Genomic DNA, 18,883 nt, shown 5'->3' with positions numbered 1-18,883 from the left:
ACACAGCAGGTTAAACCGCTGAGCTGCTGAACTTGCAGACAGAAAGGTTGGTGGTTTGAATTCTGGGAGCAGGGTGAGCTTGTGCTGTTAAACCCAGCTTCTGCCAACCTAGCAGTTTGAAAACGTACAAATGTGAGTAGATCAATAGGTACTGCCTTGGCAGGAAGGTAACGGTGCTCCATGCAGTCATGCTGACCACATGACCTTGGAGGTGTCTATGGACAACGCTCTTCAGCTTAGAAATTGAGATGAGCACTACCCTCAGAGTCGGACACAACCAGACTTAATGTCAGGGGAAACCTTTACCTTTACTTAGAAAGGGGTCTATGTTTGGGATCTGGGCTGAACAAATTCTAGTCCTCCAGATGCCCTGGGATTCCCAATGCTCACCAGCTCTAACTATCACTTCCAAGGCTGGGGATGATATAATCCCCAATTTTGTGGAAGCTCCAAAATTCCTCTTAGTAAATATAATTCCCCTGTATTCTTCCCAGCTTTACTTCATTTTACAGTTATAAATAGACTTAATTTAATTACATAGATTTTTTTATTTTAAAAATCCATGCCCTTTATGAAGAAGTAACCAAAATTTATTTTGTCCGCAGCCAGGTGTTGACTATGGTAGCAGCAACTCATATGGACAGGTAAGTTCTTTTAATCACTGGCTCTGTTGGATTTTTTCCAATTAATTTAAAAAATAACGATCTGTGAAGCAGGGCAGGATTAACCCTTGGGCAGACAAGAACTCTTTCTGTTGCCTTTCCCTAATCAGTTTGGTACCAATGAATAAAATATGAATATATGTTTTCTGTTTTCTTTTCAGTCTGTTTCAACGTCAAATAAAGGAAAGGTATGTACTCTTTTTTCCTAGACAGCCAATGTGTTGAAATGATTCAAGTATTGAACTATGACACTGGATACTAAGGTTCAATTCTCTACTGGGTCAAAAAAATCTTCTGAGTTACCTTGAGCAAGTCACATACTTTCACACATACCCCACACCCTATGATAGGATCACCTAGGGTCACCGTCATTGGAAATGACTTGAAGGCACACAATAACAGACAACAAGCATCTGCCTGAATACACTGAAGGACTAGATCTTAGATGCTAAGCAGGGTCAGATCTTGTTAGGATTTGGATGGGAGACCCCCAACAAGTACCAGGTCCTGTGAACTATATTTTAGAAGAAAGAAATCACAAAACATCCCTAAGAATTTCTTGCCTAAGAAAATTGTATGAAATTCATGGGGTCACCATAAACTGTCAGGTGATTTCAAGGATACGCACACATGCATGAAGTCACACATTTACGTATGTACTATTTCTAAATTAAAATATATGGGTTTTTTTTCAGTATATCCTTTCCTTATAACGCTATATAACACAATTCTTGTTCCTGGGTTATAAATGTTGTTTCCTAATTGGTTCTATTATTAAAATGTGGGGAAAGTTTATTAGACTGCAAAAACGTTGTTTTTGTGGGACATCCTGCATCACATTATGCTATAGTTTGTAGTTTAGGGAGGAGCCTTTAACTGTTTCACTAAACTACAAACCCCAGAATTCTGCAAGAGGCAGAAACTGGATTTAAAGTGGATTCATTCTCTAGTGTGATGAAGTATTGCAAACACTTCATTCTTTGCCGAACAAAATGATAGAAGTGGAGTTGGAGAATAAATTAATAGTATGCCAGGAATTTGATCTTATGAATTCAAACAAAATCTGACTTCTAATAAATTTATTTTTGGTAGGTCTTTGTGTATCCTCCAAGCAACCCTTATCCACCTGAGGTAAGTTCTTTCTTCTTTGAAAAAATATTTGAAATGTTGTACTTTGAACTATAATATTGCTATAAGAAAATACTCGATATGAGAAAACAGTGTCCTAAATATCTTAAAAGAAGGGGCCTATGAAATGCATTGGTTGACTTGTCAGATATAAATATTCTGTTACAATAAATGTTATTCTATAGTTTTCTGCTAAATTAATAAATCATTTCTGTATGTTTGTTTTTTACAGCGCTCAACATACACATCGGTAAGGATTCTTTTAGTTTACATGCTCTGTCTTGAAGCACATCTTAAACCATGTATGGCCAGCCTTCACTTTTCAGATGTTGCTGGACTGCAACTCCCATCAGCCCTAGCAGTAACTTAAGGACCACAAAATGTCTGCTCCATATATCAAACCAAGCCGTATAAGTCATTTTCTAGACATGCAAGTTATTTTAAGAGAAAGCCATGTTTCCAACTGTATTTCCCAAACATTATCATAGTATTGATTTTTGTGCAAACATAATGTTTTCTTATTCCTTTATAGCAACTTGCCAACTCCAAATACAAGCATATTCAGGTAAGCATTCCGCTTCTGTTTTATTTGAAATACATTTCAAACTTTTAGAGTGGACGCCACAAAGAACATTTTTAAAATGAAGAATGGAGGAAAATTTAGACTGGTTAGCTTGGAGCCTGTGCTCAAAACTCTTCATTTCAGGGCAAAAGCAAATGTTACTATTTGTTACTTTATTTATTTCTGGTATTTCTATCCCATTCCTTCTCAACCCCTGAAGGGGGACTCAGGTCGGCTCACATTTGGCAGCAATTTGATGCCACTACCTATAACACAACAATATAACAATTAAAACAATGAGTAACACATTCATTAAAACAGTAAAAAACAGTATTAATAGCCGTAACATCATTCCAGTCAATTCCATATCCAGTTCCATGTCCAAAGTGCTATCTATGTCTGTTGCCCTAAAGTCTGATCCCAGAACCACATCTTCAATTTCTTCCTAAATGACAGGAGTGACGGTGGGAAATGACAGTGGGAAGCAAGTTCCACGGGCGGGGGGCCACAGCCGAGAAGGCCCTGTCTCTCGTGCCCGCCAGACATATTTGTGACGCTGGCAGGAGCGAGAGCAGGGCCTCCCCGGGTGATCTTAAACTGCGAGGTGGGACGTAGAGGGAAATGCGTTCGGATAAGTAAGCTGGGCCAGAACCGTATAGGATGAAATGGCTACATGATATGACCTTGCAAATAGGAATAATTTTCATATTTTATTGTATATGTTAGCTGTTCAGGTCCATTACTAGCATGAGTAAACACTATATGAAAAATAGCAATGAGTGATATGTTTGACAGCCCTTCTTTGATTACACTATGTAACAAAATTCCTGCTTTGAAATTGTTATTCCTGTTTAATTGTGTTGTACTTACTTCAGAAACTTCATTTTTGTGGCTACCACAAACTAGGTTGAATGGGTGGAGACTCAATGAGATATTCATTGAAAATGTATACCAAATTTGCTTCAGGATGTCCCCCAAAAACAAAATCTGTAACTGATTGCAGTTATCAGAAAATGCTGGACCCTTAGGTGTATGAATTGCCTTTGCTGTTTGACTATTGAGGTAAAATAGATTCTATGGAATCATGTTTATTTAAGTTAGAAGGTAATATGTTGCTTGGAAGTATCCAATGCCACCAACAACAGATAACAGCAGCCATTCATATGATATGTCAGATTTCACACTTGGGTCTCAGGAGACTTTTGAAGCAGAGGAGGCAATGGAGAACAAGAGACATTAATTTTATGAGTTGAGTCTAAATAAGCATAGCAGGTATTTCCTTAAGGCAAGGATTCGTGTCCATGAAAATAATTGATCTCTGGTTCTTTTGCAGAGTACTAAATACAGTGAGAAAATACAGTCTCAGGTATGATTGGGTTGCTCTTTTCTACCACAAGACCTCTGGATACTTTCCTATAACATTCTCTAAATGTATAATCCCAAGAATATTCCCCATAAAATCATAGTCCCCATAAAATACAGGTAAAGGGGGCGGGGAGAGGAGGAGGAGAGAGAATTATACATCATCCAAATAATTCATTGTTACAACCCATATAATTGTGACAATTGAAACCATACTGGAGGTGATCCTTGGTAACTTCTGAACAGATCATGTAATAACTTTTTAGCATTTTCTTCACTCCATAAATAAGAACATGTCTTTCTGAATGACTGCAGGGCATTTTTTACTTTGACTGGGGAATTCTTTATTTTTATTGCAGGGGCCAGGCTCCCAAGGTGGTGTCCGTATTACCGTTCAGGTAACTATTGTTTCATCTAATTCATCAAAATGATAATAATTATGTTTACTGGTTAAGATCATGTGACATCCGGGATTGTGCTGAATGCCCCATGCTCAGATTATTATTATTGTATTTATATAAAATACACATGATAAAATATATTTTAATTAATTGTAATTCATTCATTTTTATTTATATATAAGTAAAGAATATTAAAAATAATATATTTGAAGAATAATGTAAAGTGCCGAACCTTTGAGAATGCATTGCTTTTTTCAAGCAATAGAAAGGCAAAGTATATTGTTTTATGTATTGTCGAAGGCTTTCATGGCCGGAATCACTCAGTTCTTGTGGGTTTTTTCGGGCTATATGGCCATGTTCTAGAGGCATTTCTCCTGACGTTTCGCCTGCATCTATGGCAGGCATCCTCAGAGGGTGAGGTCTGGAGCTAGGAAAAAAGGAGGTTTATATATCTGTGGAAAGACCAGGGTGAGACAAAAGGCTACTGTAAGATGGGCTAGGTGTGAATCTTTTCAATTGACCACCTTGATTAGCATACAATGGGCTGACTGTGCCTGGAGCAAACTCTTAATGAAAGGTGATTAGATGTCCCTGCCTGTTCTTCTCTCTGTTGTTTTATATTGTTATTTATATTGTTTTATGTTACTTTGATATTATTTTATTGTAATTGTTGATGTATTTTGTCTGTACTTTATGTGGTTTGTGACACTATTGTGTGCTGTCTGTAAGCTACGCCAAGTCCCTCCGGGGAGATGGAGGCGGGATATAAATAAAATACTATTATTGTTATTATTGCAATTTAAATATTGTATTGTCGAAGATTTTCATGGCCGGAATCACTGGGTCCATGGATGCTTGCCATAGATGCAGGCAAAATGTCAGGAGAGAATGCCTCTAGAACATGGCAATATAGCCTGAAGAAACCTACAACAACCCAATTTAAATATTGTTATTGATTTGTGGCATCGAATTGCTGCCTTTGTTAGCCGCTCTGAGGTCGTCTCCCCCTGGGGGACTGAGAATGGCGAGGTAAAAATGCTGTAAATAAATAAATAAATAAATAAATAAATATTTTTTCTTTTGTAATGCTCTTCTTTCATTCTCTTCCCATTAGACTGGACAGCCTGGGCAGATCTGTGATAAGGTAAACATTGTCTTAGCATTAAGTTGGCTGCATTTTCAACAAACTACAGAACAAAATATTTTATCTGTATCACAAAACTCTTAATATTTCTAGCTAACCATTTTTGCCAACAGAGAATATACCTTGAATTGACAGAATTAGACATTTTCTATTTCTTCTGAATAAGAGAACAAGCTGAGTTCAGCTAACTTCTATTATTGCATAATGTTTTAGGTGCAACTAGGTAGATTTACCAAACATCGTGTGAAAAAGAGTTGTATCACTATGCAGTTAACTGATTTTGTTACTATTTTAACTACCGTGGCTCCATCTTACAGAATTCTGTGACTCGAGTACTATAAGACACTGAAGGGCTCCAGCACAGAATTATAAATACGACACCAAACTACAAATTCCAGGATTCTGTAGTGTGAATTCCTAGCAATTACTGAAGTGATCTCCAATTGCAATAACTATGTAGTACAGATAAGGGATGCAAAGAATGCATGAAATTTTCTTTTCCCTTTGGATAAATATAAATATATACTTGGTCCCCCTTTTTGTGTTGCCCCAATAGCTTGGTCAGCCACAGCCATATCATTCGGTTTCTGAATCCAGATTATCTGCTTTGAACTGGATTATATGAGTCTGCACTACCATACGAACTAGTTCAAAGCAGACAATCTGAATTCAGAAACTGGATTATATGGCAGTGTAGATAGGGCCTAAGAGGAAAAGGGGCTGATGAATGAAGACTCCTAATGATGCCACTGTTTAATTTCCAAATGCCTCTTTCCCAGCTCACTAAGTAAGAAATTCTAGAATTTTAAGCCTACACATAAGTTGGCGTGACTCTGCTTTCACCAATCAGATCAATTGTTGAAAGAAATATCTTATATCAAAGCAACATATTAATTATCTGTTCAGTAAGGAATTCCTTTGGGTTTTTTTTCTTTGCAGACCTCATCCTCCTACAACAGCCAAGCCTGTAAAATGGTAAGCAGATTCTCGTAATTGTAACTCTTTTAACCCTTTTAAAAATCTGTAAGTAAATAAATACTCGTATTTACTCAAGTCTAGTGATCTATCAAATATAATGTGCACACCTCAGTTTTGAGGTGTGCGTTACAAAAAATGATTTTTCTAAAAAAAGGAAGGGTGCCTCTTTCTCCTTTGTCTCTGAAACTGGACTGTAACTTTTTACGATGTGTCCTACACTTGGGAAGGAACCAGTAGCTGGCAGTTTTGAGGTGGCAAAGGGTTCCAGAATACCATTCATGATAAAGTTTAAAGAAATGAACTAAATAACTTCAGGTTCCTGCTTGGGAAGGTGATCCTGCAAATGAGCAGTCCTTGCCAGCCTAGCCAATTGGGAGCTAGGAGTTGTAGTTCAGCAACACCTTCAGCACCATTCAATTCCCATCTCTCACCACTTTATCACATTGATCCAAATCAAGTATTTGGTAGAGTAGAGCTTAGTCATACTCTGTTTTGAAATGAAATGGAAGATTCTCCTAACTCCATCACACTGTTAAATCTATCCATGTTACTTGGTTGTACTTAGTAATCTTCAGCTGATTTGCCATCACACTGTAGAGATTTGACCCCACCCACCCACCTTCCCTCTCCTGTATTTTGTGTTGGAAAAAAACCCTCCTCTCTTTGAAATCTTATGGTGGACGCTGCATGCAATGAAGTTAGGGAGATGTAGGTTTTTCCCCACTTCTTTACAGCCTTAGATTTAAAGACACACTACTTTGGGGTATTAAGGGTTGAGTCCATAAAATTGTTAGAATACATTAGGATATGCTGCCTTGGAATGTGTTGGAAACCCTTTCTTTGGATGGACACTTTTATTATATACTTGCTTGAGTACCCAACAATGCCCAGGTTATTTGAAAAGTGCATATTTTGTTTTGGAATGTTTGGTAATATCACTTTGGTAATTTGCATTGCTATTTCTTAGAAAAAAAGCCAGTCTTTCTTTTTGTTATTTATTATTTATGAATGCGCCCATTAGAAAATGCATAAGGATGTGGGTGAACTACAACTCCCAAAATCATGGGTTAATCACCCCACCACTATTGGTCTGTGTGCCAAGTGTAGTCCAGATCCATCATTGGTGGGTTTCAGAGGGCTTTCCGTTAAGGGTGAACCACAACTCCCATATTCCAAGGCCAATCACCTCCAAACCTCATCTGTGTTCACAGTTGGCCACAGTTGGCTATGTTGCGTCTGTGTTTCAAGTTTAGTTCAGATCCAACGTTGGCTGGGTTCAGTGCTCTCTGAATGTGGGTGAACTACAACTGCCAAAAATCAAGATCATTTTTTCTGCTGCCATGGAGACTAGGACGTGGTGCAATGGCTTCAATCTACAAGAAAGGAGATTCCATCTGAACATTAGGAAGAACTTCCTAACTCTGAGAGCTGTTTATCAGTGGAACTCTCTGCACCGAAGTGTGTTGGAGGCTCCTTCTATGGAGGCTTTTAAATAGAGGCTGGATGGCCATCTGTTGTGGGTGCTTGAATGTGATTTTCCTGCTTCTTGCCAGAGAGTTGGACTGGATGACCCATAAAGTCTCTTCCAACTCTATCATTCTATGATTCTTCTCCTTCCCGGTAGGCTTAGGCTAAAGCAACCTGTTTCGGCTTCTCCTAACTTGTGTGTTCTTCTTCCTGAACAACTTTCTCCTTCTTGACCTTGCTTTCCTCTGTATCCTTGTTTTCATCTGGGAATTGCAGTCTGGGGAAGTTTATTAGGTTCCTTGGGAATTAAAACGAGGACTAGCCATTTCCAATTTTGGTCACACCATCATCAAAAAACACAGAAAATGTACTGCACATGTTTATATAACTGTTATTTGCTGCTTTGAAATGTTAATTTTCTGCTTTCTTTACAGAGCATACAATCTGTTTCATCGCAGAGCAGTAGTTCTTACGGTTCTCAGGTAAATTAATAGCATGATGCTGGCTTCACTAGAATTTCATAGAAACCATCCTTGCTACTTTAGTTTCACTGGACCAGCGACACAGTAACTCCCTCCCATGCTCTGATCGGGAATGAAATTGAAGCTCGCATAGGAAGAAACTGATGATGTCCCTCCTTCCCATTATTTTGGTTTCTGGGAGAGGCAAAGCAAGCCTGCGAGCAAGCCTCGTGTGGAACCCTCCCATGTCCTAGTTTCTTCAGAGGTGTAGGTTTCTCTTCCACATGTTCCTCAGTCCAAAAGTACACATGCACAGCTGATAGCACTAACACGTGGAATAATTTTCAAGAACCCAAATCAATTTGATCAAATTCTCAGAAAGAAGGATATCTAGTTGCCTGCTTCTGCCACAACAGCTGATAAATGTAATTAATCTTTTTTGTAGATCCACCCAGATTAATGTTGCATGCTAGAAAATTTCACAAGCACCTCTCCCTGTCCCTGGCAATAAAAAATAGAATAATAACCTTATTATTAGAATTAAAATAATAACTGTTGTAGTGATGTTATATTTTATTATGATATGTTTCTATTTGGTTTTGCTTGCCCTTTTGTAAGTTGCCCCAAGTCCCATTGGGGACATGGAGGTGGGGCATAAAAATAAAGATATTATTATTATTATTATTATTATTATTATTATTTGTTAATTAATGACCAAACTTGCTGCCCTTTCTTGACTTCAAAAATACTGCTTGATGTCATTGTCTCCCGCTGCCTAATGATAGGTCAGGCTTTGCTGTACTCATTAACTTTGGTCCCTTCTGTGCTGCCATATAAAATCCAGATTATCTAGTTTGAACTGCATTATATAGCAGTGTAGACTCACATAATCCAGTTCAAAGCAAATAATGTAGATTATCTGATTTAATAATCTGGATTATATGGCAGTGTAGAAGGGCCCTAAATGGCCCTTAATGTTTTCTATACATAATTTATTCTAGTCTTGGAAATATGTTTTTAAAATATATTTGAAGTACATATTCCTCTATTTTAATATTTGGAAAGTCGGCTTTCCCTCTCATAAATGGTCTAATTATTTTTAAATTAATCTTTGTAAATAACGTTATTTTTTTATTTATTTTTTTAAAAAAGTAGTTTCCATTTAGGTAAAAGAAAAAAATCCTGGACTTTATTATCTGTCATTTATGTTTTGCAGCAGGGTGGATCCTCTGTTATAGTTAGCAGCGGTGGATCCTCTCCTTCAGGCAGTGGGACCAAAATTGTATTTGGTGGCCGTGGACCATCTTCTTCAGTCGGTAGTAGTGGATCATCTACATTTGGCAGCACTAGCGGATCCTCCTCTTCAGGTGGTGGTAATGGAATCTCTATCACATTTGGCGGACCAGGATCCTCTCCTTCTGGGAGCAGCAGTGGATCATCTTCTAACTTTGGAAGCAGCAGCAGTGGATCATCATATACATTTGGCGGCAGCAACAGTGGATCATCGGGTTCAAGTGGCAGTAGACCTTGTGGTCAGGTGAGAATCATTAACCACAAATCAGAGTCCATTTTTTTAAAGTGGATTATATCTTATAATTGTAAGGAAAGAATTCTTAATTTTTCTCTAGTTTATGTTGAGGAAATTATACAGTAATTTAATGTAACAGAGGGATAGTTTGCCATAAACCTTGCACAATGAAGTGGAATTTCAGTAAGCCCAATTACTCTTTTCCAGTAGAACCGCAAGGAGATCAGGTGCTTCTCTTTCTATTTTATATTAATTTCAACGTAGTGTGTTATCTGAGCCTTAAATCATGGCTCAAGCTGAGTTGTTTGAACAAACATATAGTTATGCCATTGTAGCAATACATTAGTCCCGCTTGTACCTCAGACCTCTTCTACACTGCCATATAAAATCCAGATATCTTCTTTGAACTGGCTTATATGGCAGTGTAGACTCATATAATCCATTTCAAATCTGATAATGTGAATTATCTACTTTGATAATCTGGATTATATGGCAGTATGGAAAGGTCCTCAGTCTTATCATACAAAGCCATTGCTCTCCAGGCCTGTTGTTTTCCAGGGTCATTTATTTATTTATTTGCAGTATTTATATTCTGCTCCTCTCACCCCAAAGGGCACTCAGAGCAGATCACAGAACACATATATGGCAAACATTCAATGCCGTTATACACTGACAAAACAAACAACTGTACCTAGATAGAGGTATATATAGGTTTTCCCATCTTCTGCATCTTGGAGGCTGTGCTTAGTTTTGGCCACAAGGGAGTGCTGTTGCCCCACTTTCCCTGCCAAAGAGCTTTGTTCGTAAACTTCAATTTTTTTCTGGCACTTTCTTATGGGTGCCTTAAATACCTTCCGACTTAAGCGGTACCTATTTATCTACTACTATTTTCAAAACTGCTAGATAGGCATAAGCTGGGCTAAAGGCCAGGAGCTCTCCCGGACTCGGGCGTCGAACTGTCAACCTTTTGGTTGGCAAGATTTACTACAGCTGGCAGTTAACCTGCTGTGCTAAAGCCCTGTGTGAAAGCTATTTGCATGCTTTCTGCTTACTACAATGCACTTGTCAGAATTGGGATTTGTGTAATAAATATTTCATTGAAAATAATATTAGTTAAGTGCCAATAACCCATATTTATCCTTCATGAAGAACACAAAGCAATTTCTAAAAAGCACAGGAAGTCCAGTGAATATTTACTGATTTCTAAACTTGAAAGCAAGTGTTCTGTTAGTAGTATTTTAATAGATTTACATAAGCCCTTTTCACCATTGTTGTCCAGAAATGAAGATATGCTTACATTTTCCAGAGGAAATAAATCATTATTTATTTCCCCCTCCCTCCCCAGGGAAATACATACGGTGGCAGCAGTCCGTGCAGACCGGTAAGTTGTCTTTCTTGAAATTCCTTGAAAATCTCTTTTGTAGTAGAGAGCTCAAATGGTTAGACCTAAACAGCATAGACCCACTGGATGAATGACACTTGGTGAATCAATGAGTTGTATAATTTCAATTGATCCAAAGGGCCTTGTTTAAGACTAACAGTTGAAATTAATTCTTGGTCTTCAAGTTGTTACTAAATTCTATGTGCTAATATATGTATATATGTAAATTGTTTCGCTGAAACAGCCAGATTAAACAACTGTTTAATTTGTTGACCTGTTTTAGGCATAGTAAAGGCACTTTGATTTTGTCATTTTTAATATTACAGATGACTGATTACCTAAAATTTTTTTTATTTGCAGGGTGGATCATCGCAACAAAATTATGGAAGCAGCCAGGTAAAACAGACTTTTGTATGGGTCAAACTTACTATGGATCGAAGTCTCATACTTCTGCCTAACTCTCATTCCTCTGGAAAGTAAATGCCATTACAAGGCATGAATTACAGCTTGGTTTGTGTGTGTATACCTTCAAGGTACATGCATGCTGACTTATGACAACCCCATGCATTTCATAAGGTTTTCTTAGGCAAAGGATTTTCAGAGGTGGTTTTGCTAGTTCCTTCCTCTGAAATAGAGCCTATAGTACCTGGTGTTCATTGGCAGTCTCCCATCTTACCAAGACTGACCCTTCCAAGATCATACACATTTAGGGTATTTCAGCCATGTTGTTCATTTGTTCAGTCGTTTCTGACTCTTCGTGGCCTCATGGACCAGTCCATGCCAGAGTTCCCTGTTGGTCGTCACTATTCCCAGCTCCTTCAACGTCAATCCAGTCACTTCAAGGATCCCATCCATCCATCTTGCCCTTGGTCGACCCCTCTTCCTTTTTCCTTCCTTTTCCCCCAGCATAATTGTCTTCTCTAAGCTTTCCTTTCTTCTCATGACGTAGCCAAAGTACTTCATCTTGGCCTCTACTATTCTTCCCTCCAATGAGCAGTCGGGCTTTATTTCCTAAAGTATGGACTGGTTGGATCTTCTCGCTGTCCAAGGCACTCTACTTTCCTCCAACACCACAGTTCAAAAGCATCTATCTTCTTTCACTCAGCCTTCCCTATGGTCCAGCTCTCACATTTCAGCCATACATTTCAAGAACACAAATGTTTTCACCTCATAGAAGCCTTTGTGCTCTAAAATCCTGAACAACACTGCCCTCTGCTGTTTATTATATCTAGGGGTGTGCATAATAAAGCTATTAATGTCATTCTTTGAGACCTCCCAACCTCTGAGGATGCCTGCCATAGATGCAGGTGAAACGTCAGGAGAGAATGCTTCTGGAACATGGCCATACAGCCCGAAAAACCTACAACAACCCAGTGCTTCTGACCATGAAAGCCTTTGACAATCCATTCTTTGATATTTTGCCCCCCTCTCCCAACTTAAAAATTGCCCTTGTATAAATGCATGAAAGCAATCATTTTGTAATTTGTATACAATTTTTTACAGGGTGGACAAAGTGGATCATATGGTGGCAGCCAATATGGACAGGTAAAAAAGCAGTGTGTGGGTTATGTAATATATGACTTATTAAAGGTGGCATATACAGAGAGATATAAAATAAAAATAGGGATTCCCACTAATCTGTGGTCTTGAAAGTAACTTTGTTGTCCTTTTGCAATGTATTAAGTTTGCCCTGTTTTGTCTACAGGGTGGGCAAAGTGGATCATACGGTGGCAGCAACCAATATGGACAGGTAAAATTATTCCATAATACAGAATATATTTAATATATACAACGGTATTATGTAGTAGATGCAGAAAACTCCTATGTCTATACTAAGGCATGACAGAACAATCTACACCCTTGTGCTGTTAAGTTAAAAAACATTTATTTTTCCTTGGCACTGGGATGAGAGTAGCTTTGATACAGAATAGAGCTACACTTCCTTTCAGGCTCCATTCCCCATCAAAGTTGCTCTCATTCCAGTGCCAGGGACAATTAAATGCTTGGTTTTAAATTATTTTAATGTGTTTTAACTGGTTTTAAACGTTCTTCTTTTAACTTTTCAAATGGTTGTGTATAGTATTAGTGTTCTCAAATGAATATTATTGTTTACTTTATGTCAACATGATTCAACTGAGATCTTTAGATTAAATATGAGGTATAAATATTTTAATACTTTTTAATAAGGATAAGTCAACTCCTTACTCTGTACTGAATGTGCAATGAACATGTGAACATGTGATGAACACAGTAATGACGATGGTAATGAGAGCCGTTCAGCAGTGGAATTCTCTGCCCCAGAGTGTGGTGGAGGCTCTTTCTTTGGAAGCTTTTAAACAGAGGCTAAAGAATAAAATAACTTGAAGACTAATCTATTCCTAAGTATAGAAAACAGCTAAGAATTTCTGGTACATTTTTTCAAAAACAAGGAATTGTTTTCTGTACAGGGTGGTCAGAGTGGATCATATGGAAGCAGCAGTCAATATGGACAGGTAAAATCTTTACATACATATGCATATACATACATACATATATATATACAGTATATATCATGTAGACTTTAGTAGACACAAAGTAATACAAAATTAAATTTGAGAATGTATACTTATTTCTAATCCTAAATTTGGAATATAACTTTTTGCAAATATATTAAAGTGATATTTTTGTGATAATATCTATAACTGTGATGCTTTTGTAATGTTTCTGTACAGGGTGGACAGAGTGGATCATATGGCGGTGGCAGCCGATACGGACAGGTAAACACACCTGTATTATATAATATACATGTTATGTAGAACAGTAATAGAAGTATGTATGGAAATTCAGATAATAAAATAAAATTATTATTTCCTGTCTCTTAATATGACAAGTAGCTTTATGAAATTAATATTTGTGCAATTAATAACTATATTATTTATACAGGGTGGACAGAGTGGATCATACGGCAGCAGTAGCCAATACGGGCAGGTAAAAATTTTTCTAATATATAATACCTATATACTCAATGCCTTTGTAACAAAGCATATAGAAAGAGATGAAGAAAGCAAAACTGAAATTAAAATATCTGCTTATTTCTCCTTCTGAATCAAGAAAATTCTTTATGCAGATATATTCAAGTGATCCTTTTCTAATTAAGGTGTGATTCCTTTACAGAGTGGATCATATGGTAGTAACAGTCAGTATGGACAGGTAATTTTTTTTCTTGTATAATATAATTCTAAATGGGGAATTATAAAATGCACTCTATTTGTATTGTATTATATGTATTTTATTTTATTTTAATACTTGTACTTCGTATTTTAATATATGTTTTGCAATGGTGCATGTTAACGTACGAATTTTATGGTACCTATTTTATGGTGATGTTTCTTAATTGTGCTGTGCTCTGCCTCAAGCCGTGACATAACAAATAAACATATAAAATATGTGATTTATTTACAGAGTGGATCGTATGGTAGCAACAGTCAGTATGGACAGGTAAAAGCTTTTTTCTTATATATTATATATTTATATATATATATATACACACACATACATAATCTTGAGGGCACTGCACCCAGATGGTGATGCTGGGGGACGCTTGCTCAGACCCCTGGCCATTGACCTGAGAGGTCCCGCAAGGTTCCATTTTCTCCCCCATGTTTTTCAATACCTACATGAATCCACTGGGCGAGGTCATCCAGAGTTTGGAGTTGGGTGTCACCTCTACGCAGATGACACAGAACTCTACTGCTCCTTTCCACCTCACTCCAAGGAAGCTTCACGGAACCTGGACTGGCGCTTGGCAGCTGTGATGGACTGGATGAGGGCCAACAAGTTGAGGCTTAATCCAGACAAGACAGAGGTCCTCCTGGTCATTCGCGAGGCCAATCAGGGTATAGGGTGAGAACCTGTGCTCGACCAGTTTACACTCCCCCTCAGGACACAGGTCCTCACTCTGGGAGTCCTCCTGGACTCATCACTGATGCTTGAAGCTCAGGTGTCTGTGGTGGCTGGGGGGCCTTCACACAGTTAAAACTTGTTGCACCAGCTCGTGAAAAGCCTTACTTTACCACGGTGGTTACTTCCACAATGGACTACTCTAATGCACTCTACGTGGGGCTGCCTTTGAAGATAGCTTGAAAGCTGCTGTTGGTGCAAAGATTGGCAGACAGATTACTAACTGGGGCTAGCTATAGGGAGCATACCACGTCTCTATTAAAGCAGCTCAAACTGGCTTCCAGTAAGCTTCCGCACCCAATTCAATTTGTGGGTTATCACCTATAAAGCCATATATGCTTCGAGTCCAACATATCTTCGAGACCACATTTCCTTCTTTGAACGAGCACAGGCTTTGAGATTTCCGGGTAGGCCCTTCTTTTGGTCCCACCACTGTCTCAAGCATGGTTGGTGGGGACAAGAGAGAGGACCTTCTCAGTGGTGGCCCCTCAGCTTTGAAATACCCTCCCTAGATAAATTAGTTTAGCCCCCACTCTCCAAGCCTTTCAGGCTAATTTAAAAACATGGCTCTTCAGACAGGCCTTTGATCTTGTGTAATCTATGATCATATTGAGGATTCAGCAACTGCTTACTCTGGTACTTTGATTTGTTATTTGTGGATAGCCAGCCTTATTCACAGGTTCTACTGGGATTTAGGGATTTTACAATTGTATCACAATAGGGTTTGTGTGTGTAGTTGTTTTTAGACTTCTGTTGCTGTTTTATATGCTATGTATTGTCTGTTTTATATGCGGCACTTCAAAATGTATCTGTGAGCTGATTGTGGTGGGGTATAAATAAAAATTATTATTATTATTATTATTATTATTATTATTATTATTATTATCCAACAGTTTTCACAGAGTCTCAGAAACAAAATTGAAATTAATGTTCATGCTTATTTCTTCTGCAGAATCTAGGAAATATTTTTGTGCAGATATATTACGGTGATGCTTTTGTAATTAATATGTGATTCCTTTACAGGGTGGATCGTATGGTAGTAACAGCCAATATGGACAGGTATTTTTAAAATATACTATAGATATTTAATCAATGTCTTGGTAATACAGAAAACAAAATGCATGTTTATGGTTATTTCTCTTCTCAAATATGGAAAGCATCTTGGGTATTTATAGTAAGATGATATTTTTGTAAATTATATATGAGAACAGACTGAGTCACATGGTAGTAGCGGTCAACATGTAAAGAAATGCATATGTTTAACAAATGCCTTGCTAAAAGACAAACAGATGCAGAAATCAAAATGAGTATTTATACACTTTTCTCCCCCTGAAAATAGAAAATAGTTTTGCTGATATATATTAAGTTGATCTTTTGTAATTCATACATAATTTCTGTACAGGGAGGACAGAGTGGCTCATATGGTGGCAGCAACCAATATGGAGGGGTAAGGAATATTTTACAATGTAAAGTATGTGTAATGTCACTATAGTATCATATTGTATATATGGAGAAAGGCAGAGCTGTTTTAGATCCCTTCTACATTGCCATATAATTTGGATTATCAAAGCAGATTGTCCACATTATCTGGATTATATGACTCTACACTGTCAAATAATCCAGTTCAAATCAGGTATTTTTTGGGCATTGTAGAAGGGGCCTTAGAGCTACATTTTTGGTAGGTTGCTTGAGAGTGGAAACCTGAAGTTTCCAGACTGCCTTTAATGTATTAGTAAGCGTTCTGCTTTTGCAAGGGTTAGGGGTGCAAGGGTCCCGCAAAAGTGGACAAACTGCTATCTCTCTAGGGCCCCTTCTGGATTATCTGCTTTGAGCTGGCATATATGGCAGTGTGGACTCAGATAGCCCAGTTCAAAGCAGATATTGTGGGATTTTCTGCCTTGATATTCTGGCATGTTCTGTATGGTAGGGCCACCAGTCATTTGTCTCCCACTTGAATTGGAACAAGGTCTTTTGATCTTGCTTTGACTTCTCAATATGCATCTGATCTTCAGTTCCAGTTTCTCAAATCATGATATTTAAGACCGTCTTCTCATGAGAAGCAATAATGTTGTTCTTTTTCTCTCCTCTTCATTGGCAGGGCTCTCAGACCAGTGGAAGTTACAACAGTAACAGTTGTGATAATGTAAGTGGTCTTTTTGTTACGTACTCAGTTCTTGAGGTATAACGTACTGACTATCCCCAGATATTACCTAGGTCAGTTTAATTTTCAGTATAGACATTAAGCAATTTGGCTAAAGCCAAGAGAACATAAAGTGTTTTAAAAACCAATCCTGTTCTTCTTTGGTCCAATCTCCATAAGGAAGGGACTGGGGGCGGGACTAGCAAACTTGGGTAAGAAACTAAGAACACAGCATTCTCAGAAATGTAGTTTGTGAAGGCAAGGTCCCTTGTAGCAGAGAATGCAAAAGACCCTGCTCTAAACTACATTTCCCAGAATGCAGTGCTTAGCATCAGAAGGCCCCAATGGCATCAGCTGTTTAGAGTCAGTCTAATAATAATAAATAAAATTAGTGAATCTGCAAAGAGGATTAACGTAAGTAAGTAATAGTATAAATCTGTGCCAAGTTGAAGTTATGTGGTTGTGTGTCATAAAGGCAGACATTCAAGGGGATTCCTGTTGTCCCTTTTTTTGGAAGATAAATTGTTTTTGTGTAAACTTTCAAAAATCCCCAAAAATCTGTAGAGATGTGTATCTTTCTGAAACTTCTGAGGATTGATGCTCTGATTATCTTGTGCATTGCAGATAAAATTCAAGTAGATAGCTCCTGTGGGTTTTTTAATTGTTGTTTATAAAAACTTTAAAAAGTTCCCAAAAATACATGTCTAAGTGAAATGTTCTGAAACTTTGTGGGCTAACAGTGGTAAATATGTTTTGCGATTGTAGCAAGTTTCACTACAATAGCTTTAAAAATGGGGGAGAAAAGAGCCCCTGAAGTTTCCCCAATTATGGAATTATGTGCAATTACAATAATGAAATAACATAATTTTATTACTCTCATTATAGTAATGAACTTTTCAGTAACTATACCTTAGAAACACTTAGAAACAAAATGTCAGTGCCTTCGAGTTTTGTGATGAATTCCAAACCGTTTTTAATGGATTGCACATCCCCAACTATTACAAAATCATATTTAAGCTTTTGTACTTAACACACAAAGTTCTAATTTACTAGCAGACTATAACTTATTGAGGACATTGGAGGAAACAGTTTAGAGGTGTTCACATCCTTGCCACCACCAGATATAATGGTTCACATTTTCAGGTGAGCACATGAACAGAATTATATCTCTGAAAGTAATGGTGGCCATGAGAAATAGTAGCTGTGGTTGGATTGTGATTTATGGCTTATATATCAATTGTGTTATTAATGACAACAACAATAACTGTTTGCATTTTCCCTCTCCTCATCCAGGGTGATGTTTCTACTTATGGTGCAAAAGCTCTGGTAAATACTCTTTCTTTGTACAATTTTAAAATGGCAATATAAGCACAATCTTGTCAGTTGGAATTGTATGAATTCAGAAGGAAGGTTAAGATCGTTTCTTGGGTTTGCTATCCCGAAAAGCTGCAATCATCCAAATCTTCAGTAACTCCATGGTGAATTTTCTGTAGGCCACAATTATAAATAATTCAGAGTGCAACTTGTGATTCATGCTATATTTCTCAACCCCCAAAGTTTGGACTGCTTGAAATTACCTTTACAATAAATCTTACTCATTATTTCCTGATGCAAGGTACTATGGGGTTGGGTCGAGAAAGAGGGGATATTTTTATATGGGGTTGAAGTAAACACTGTTAATAAAGTTATTAGCATGTTTGTCTGGTTACTTATCACATAACACCATGCCT

At 37.7% G+C, this 18,883-nt stretch overlaps 1 protein-coding gene across 1 annotated transcript in view; it reads left to right on the top strand.

Moving 5' to 3' along the window:
• Positions 1 to 18,883, top strand: part of LOC132773418 (keratin, type I cytoskeletal 9-like) — an 89,666-nt gene that overhangs the window by 19,171 nt on the left and 51,612 nt on the right. The window contains exons 11-31 of the mRNA XM_067467089.1: positions 606 to 644; positions 1,755 to 1,793; positions 2,323 to 2,355; positions 4,074 to 4,112; positions 5,230 to 5,259; positions 6,199 to 6,234; positions 8,139 to 8,186; positions 9,382 to 9,702; positions 11,039 to 11,074; positions 11,435 to 11,470; positions 12,578 to 12,619; positions 12,780 to 12,824; positions 13,522 to 13,566; positions 13,786 to 13,830; positions 13,997 to 14,041; positions 14,228 to 14,263; positions 14,516 to 14,551; positions 16,037 to 16,072; positions 16,416 to 16,460; positions 17,112 to 17,156; positions 18,447 to 18,479. Of these exons, the coding sequence (XP_067323190.1) occupies positions 606 to 644; positions 1,755 to 1,793; positions 2,323 to 2,355; positions 4,074 to 4,112; positions 5,230 to 5,259; positions 6,199 to 6,234; positions 8,139 to 8,186; positions 9,382 to 9,702; positions 11,039 to 11,074; positions 11,435 to 11,470; positions 12,578 to 12,619; positions 12,780 to 12,824; positions 13,522 to 13,566; positions 13,786 to 13,830; positions 13,997 to 14,041; positions 14,228 to 14,263; positions 14,516 to 14,551; positions 16,037 to 16,072; positions 16,416 to 16,460; positions 17,112 to 17,156; positions 18,447 to 18,479 (1,110 nt within the window). The remainder of the gene's footprint in view (positions 1 to 605; positions 645 to 1,754; positions 1,794 to 2,322; positions 2,356 to 4,073; positions 4,113 to 5,229; positions 5,260 to 6,198; positions 6,235 to 8,138; positions 8,187 to 9,381; positions 9,703 to 11,038; positions 11,075 to 11,434; positions 11,471 to 12,577; positions 12,620 to 12,779; positions 12,825 to 13,521; positions 13,567 to 13,785; positions 13,831 to 13,996; positions 14,042 to 14,227; positions 14,264 to 14,515; positions 14,552 to 16,036; positions 16,073 to 16,415; positions 16,461 to 17,111; positions 17,157 to 18,446; positions 18,480 to 18,883) is intronic.

Source organism: Anolis sagrei, chromosome 4 (genome assembly GCF_037176765.1).
Source record: "Anolis sagrei isolate rAnoSag1 chromosome 4, rAnoSag1.mat, whole genome shotgun sequence".
Taxonomy (NCBI): domain Eukaryota; kingdom Metazoa; phylum Chordata; class Lepidosauria; order Squamata; family Dactyloidae; genus Anolis; species Anolis sagrei.
The sequence above is the reverse complement of the archived record's forward strand: the minus strand, read 5'-3'. Positions and strand labels throughout refer to the sequence as shown.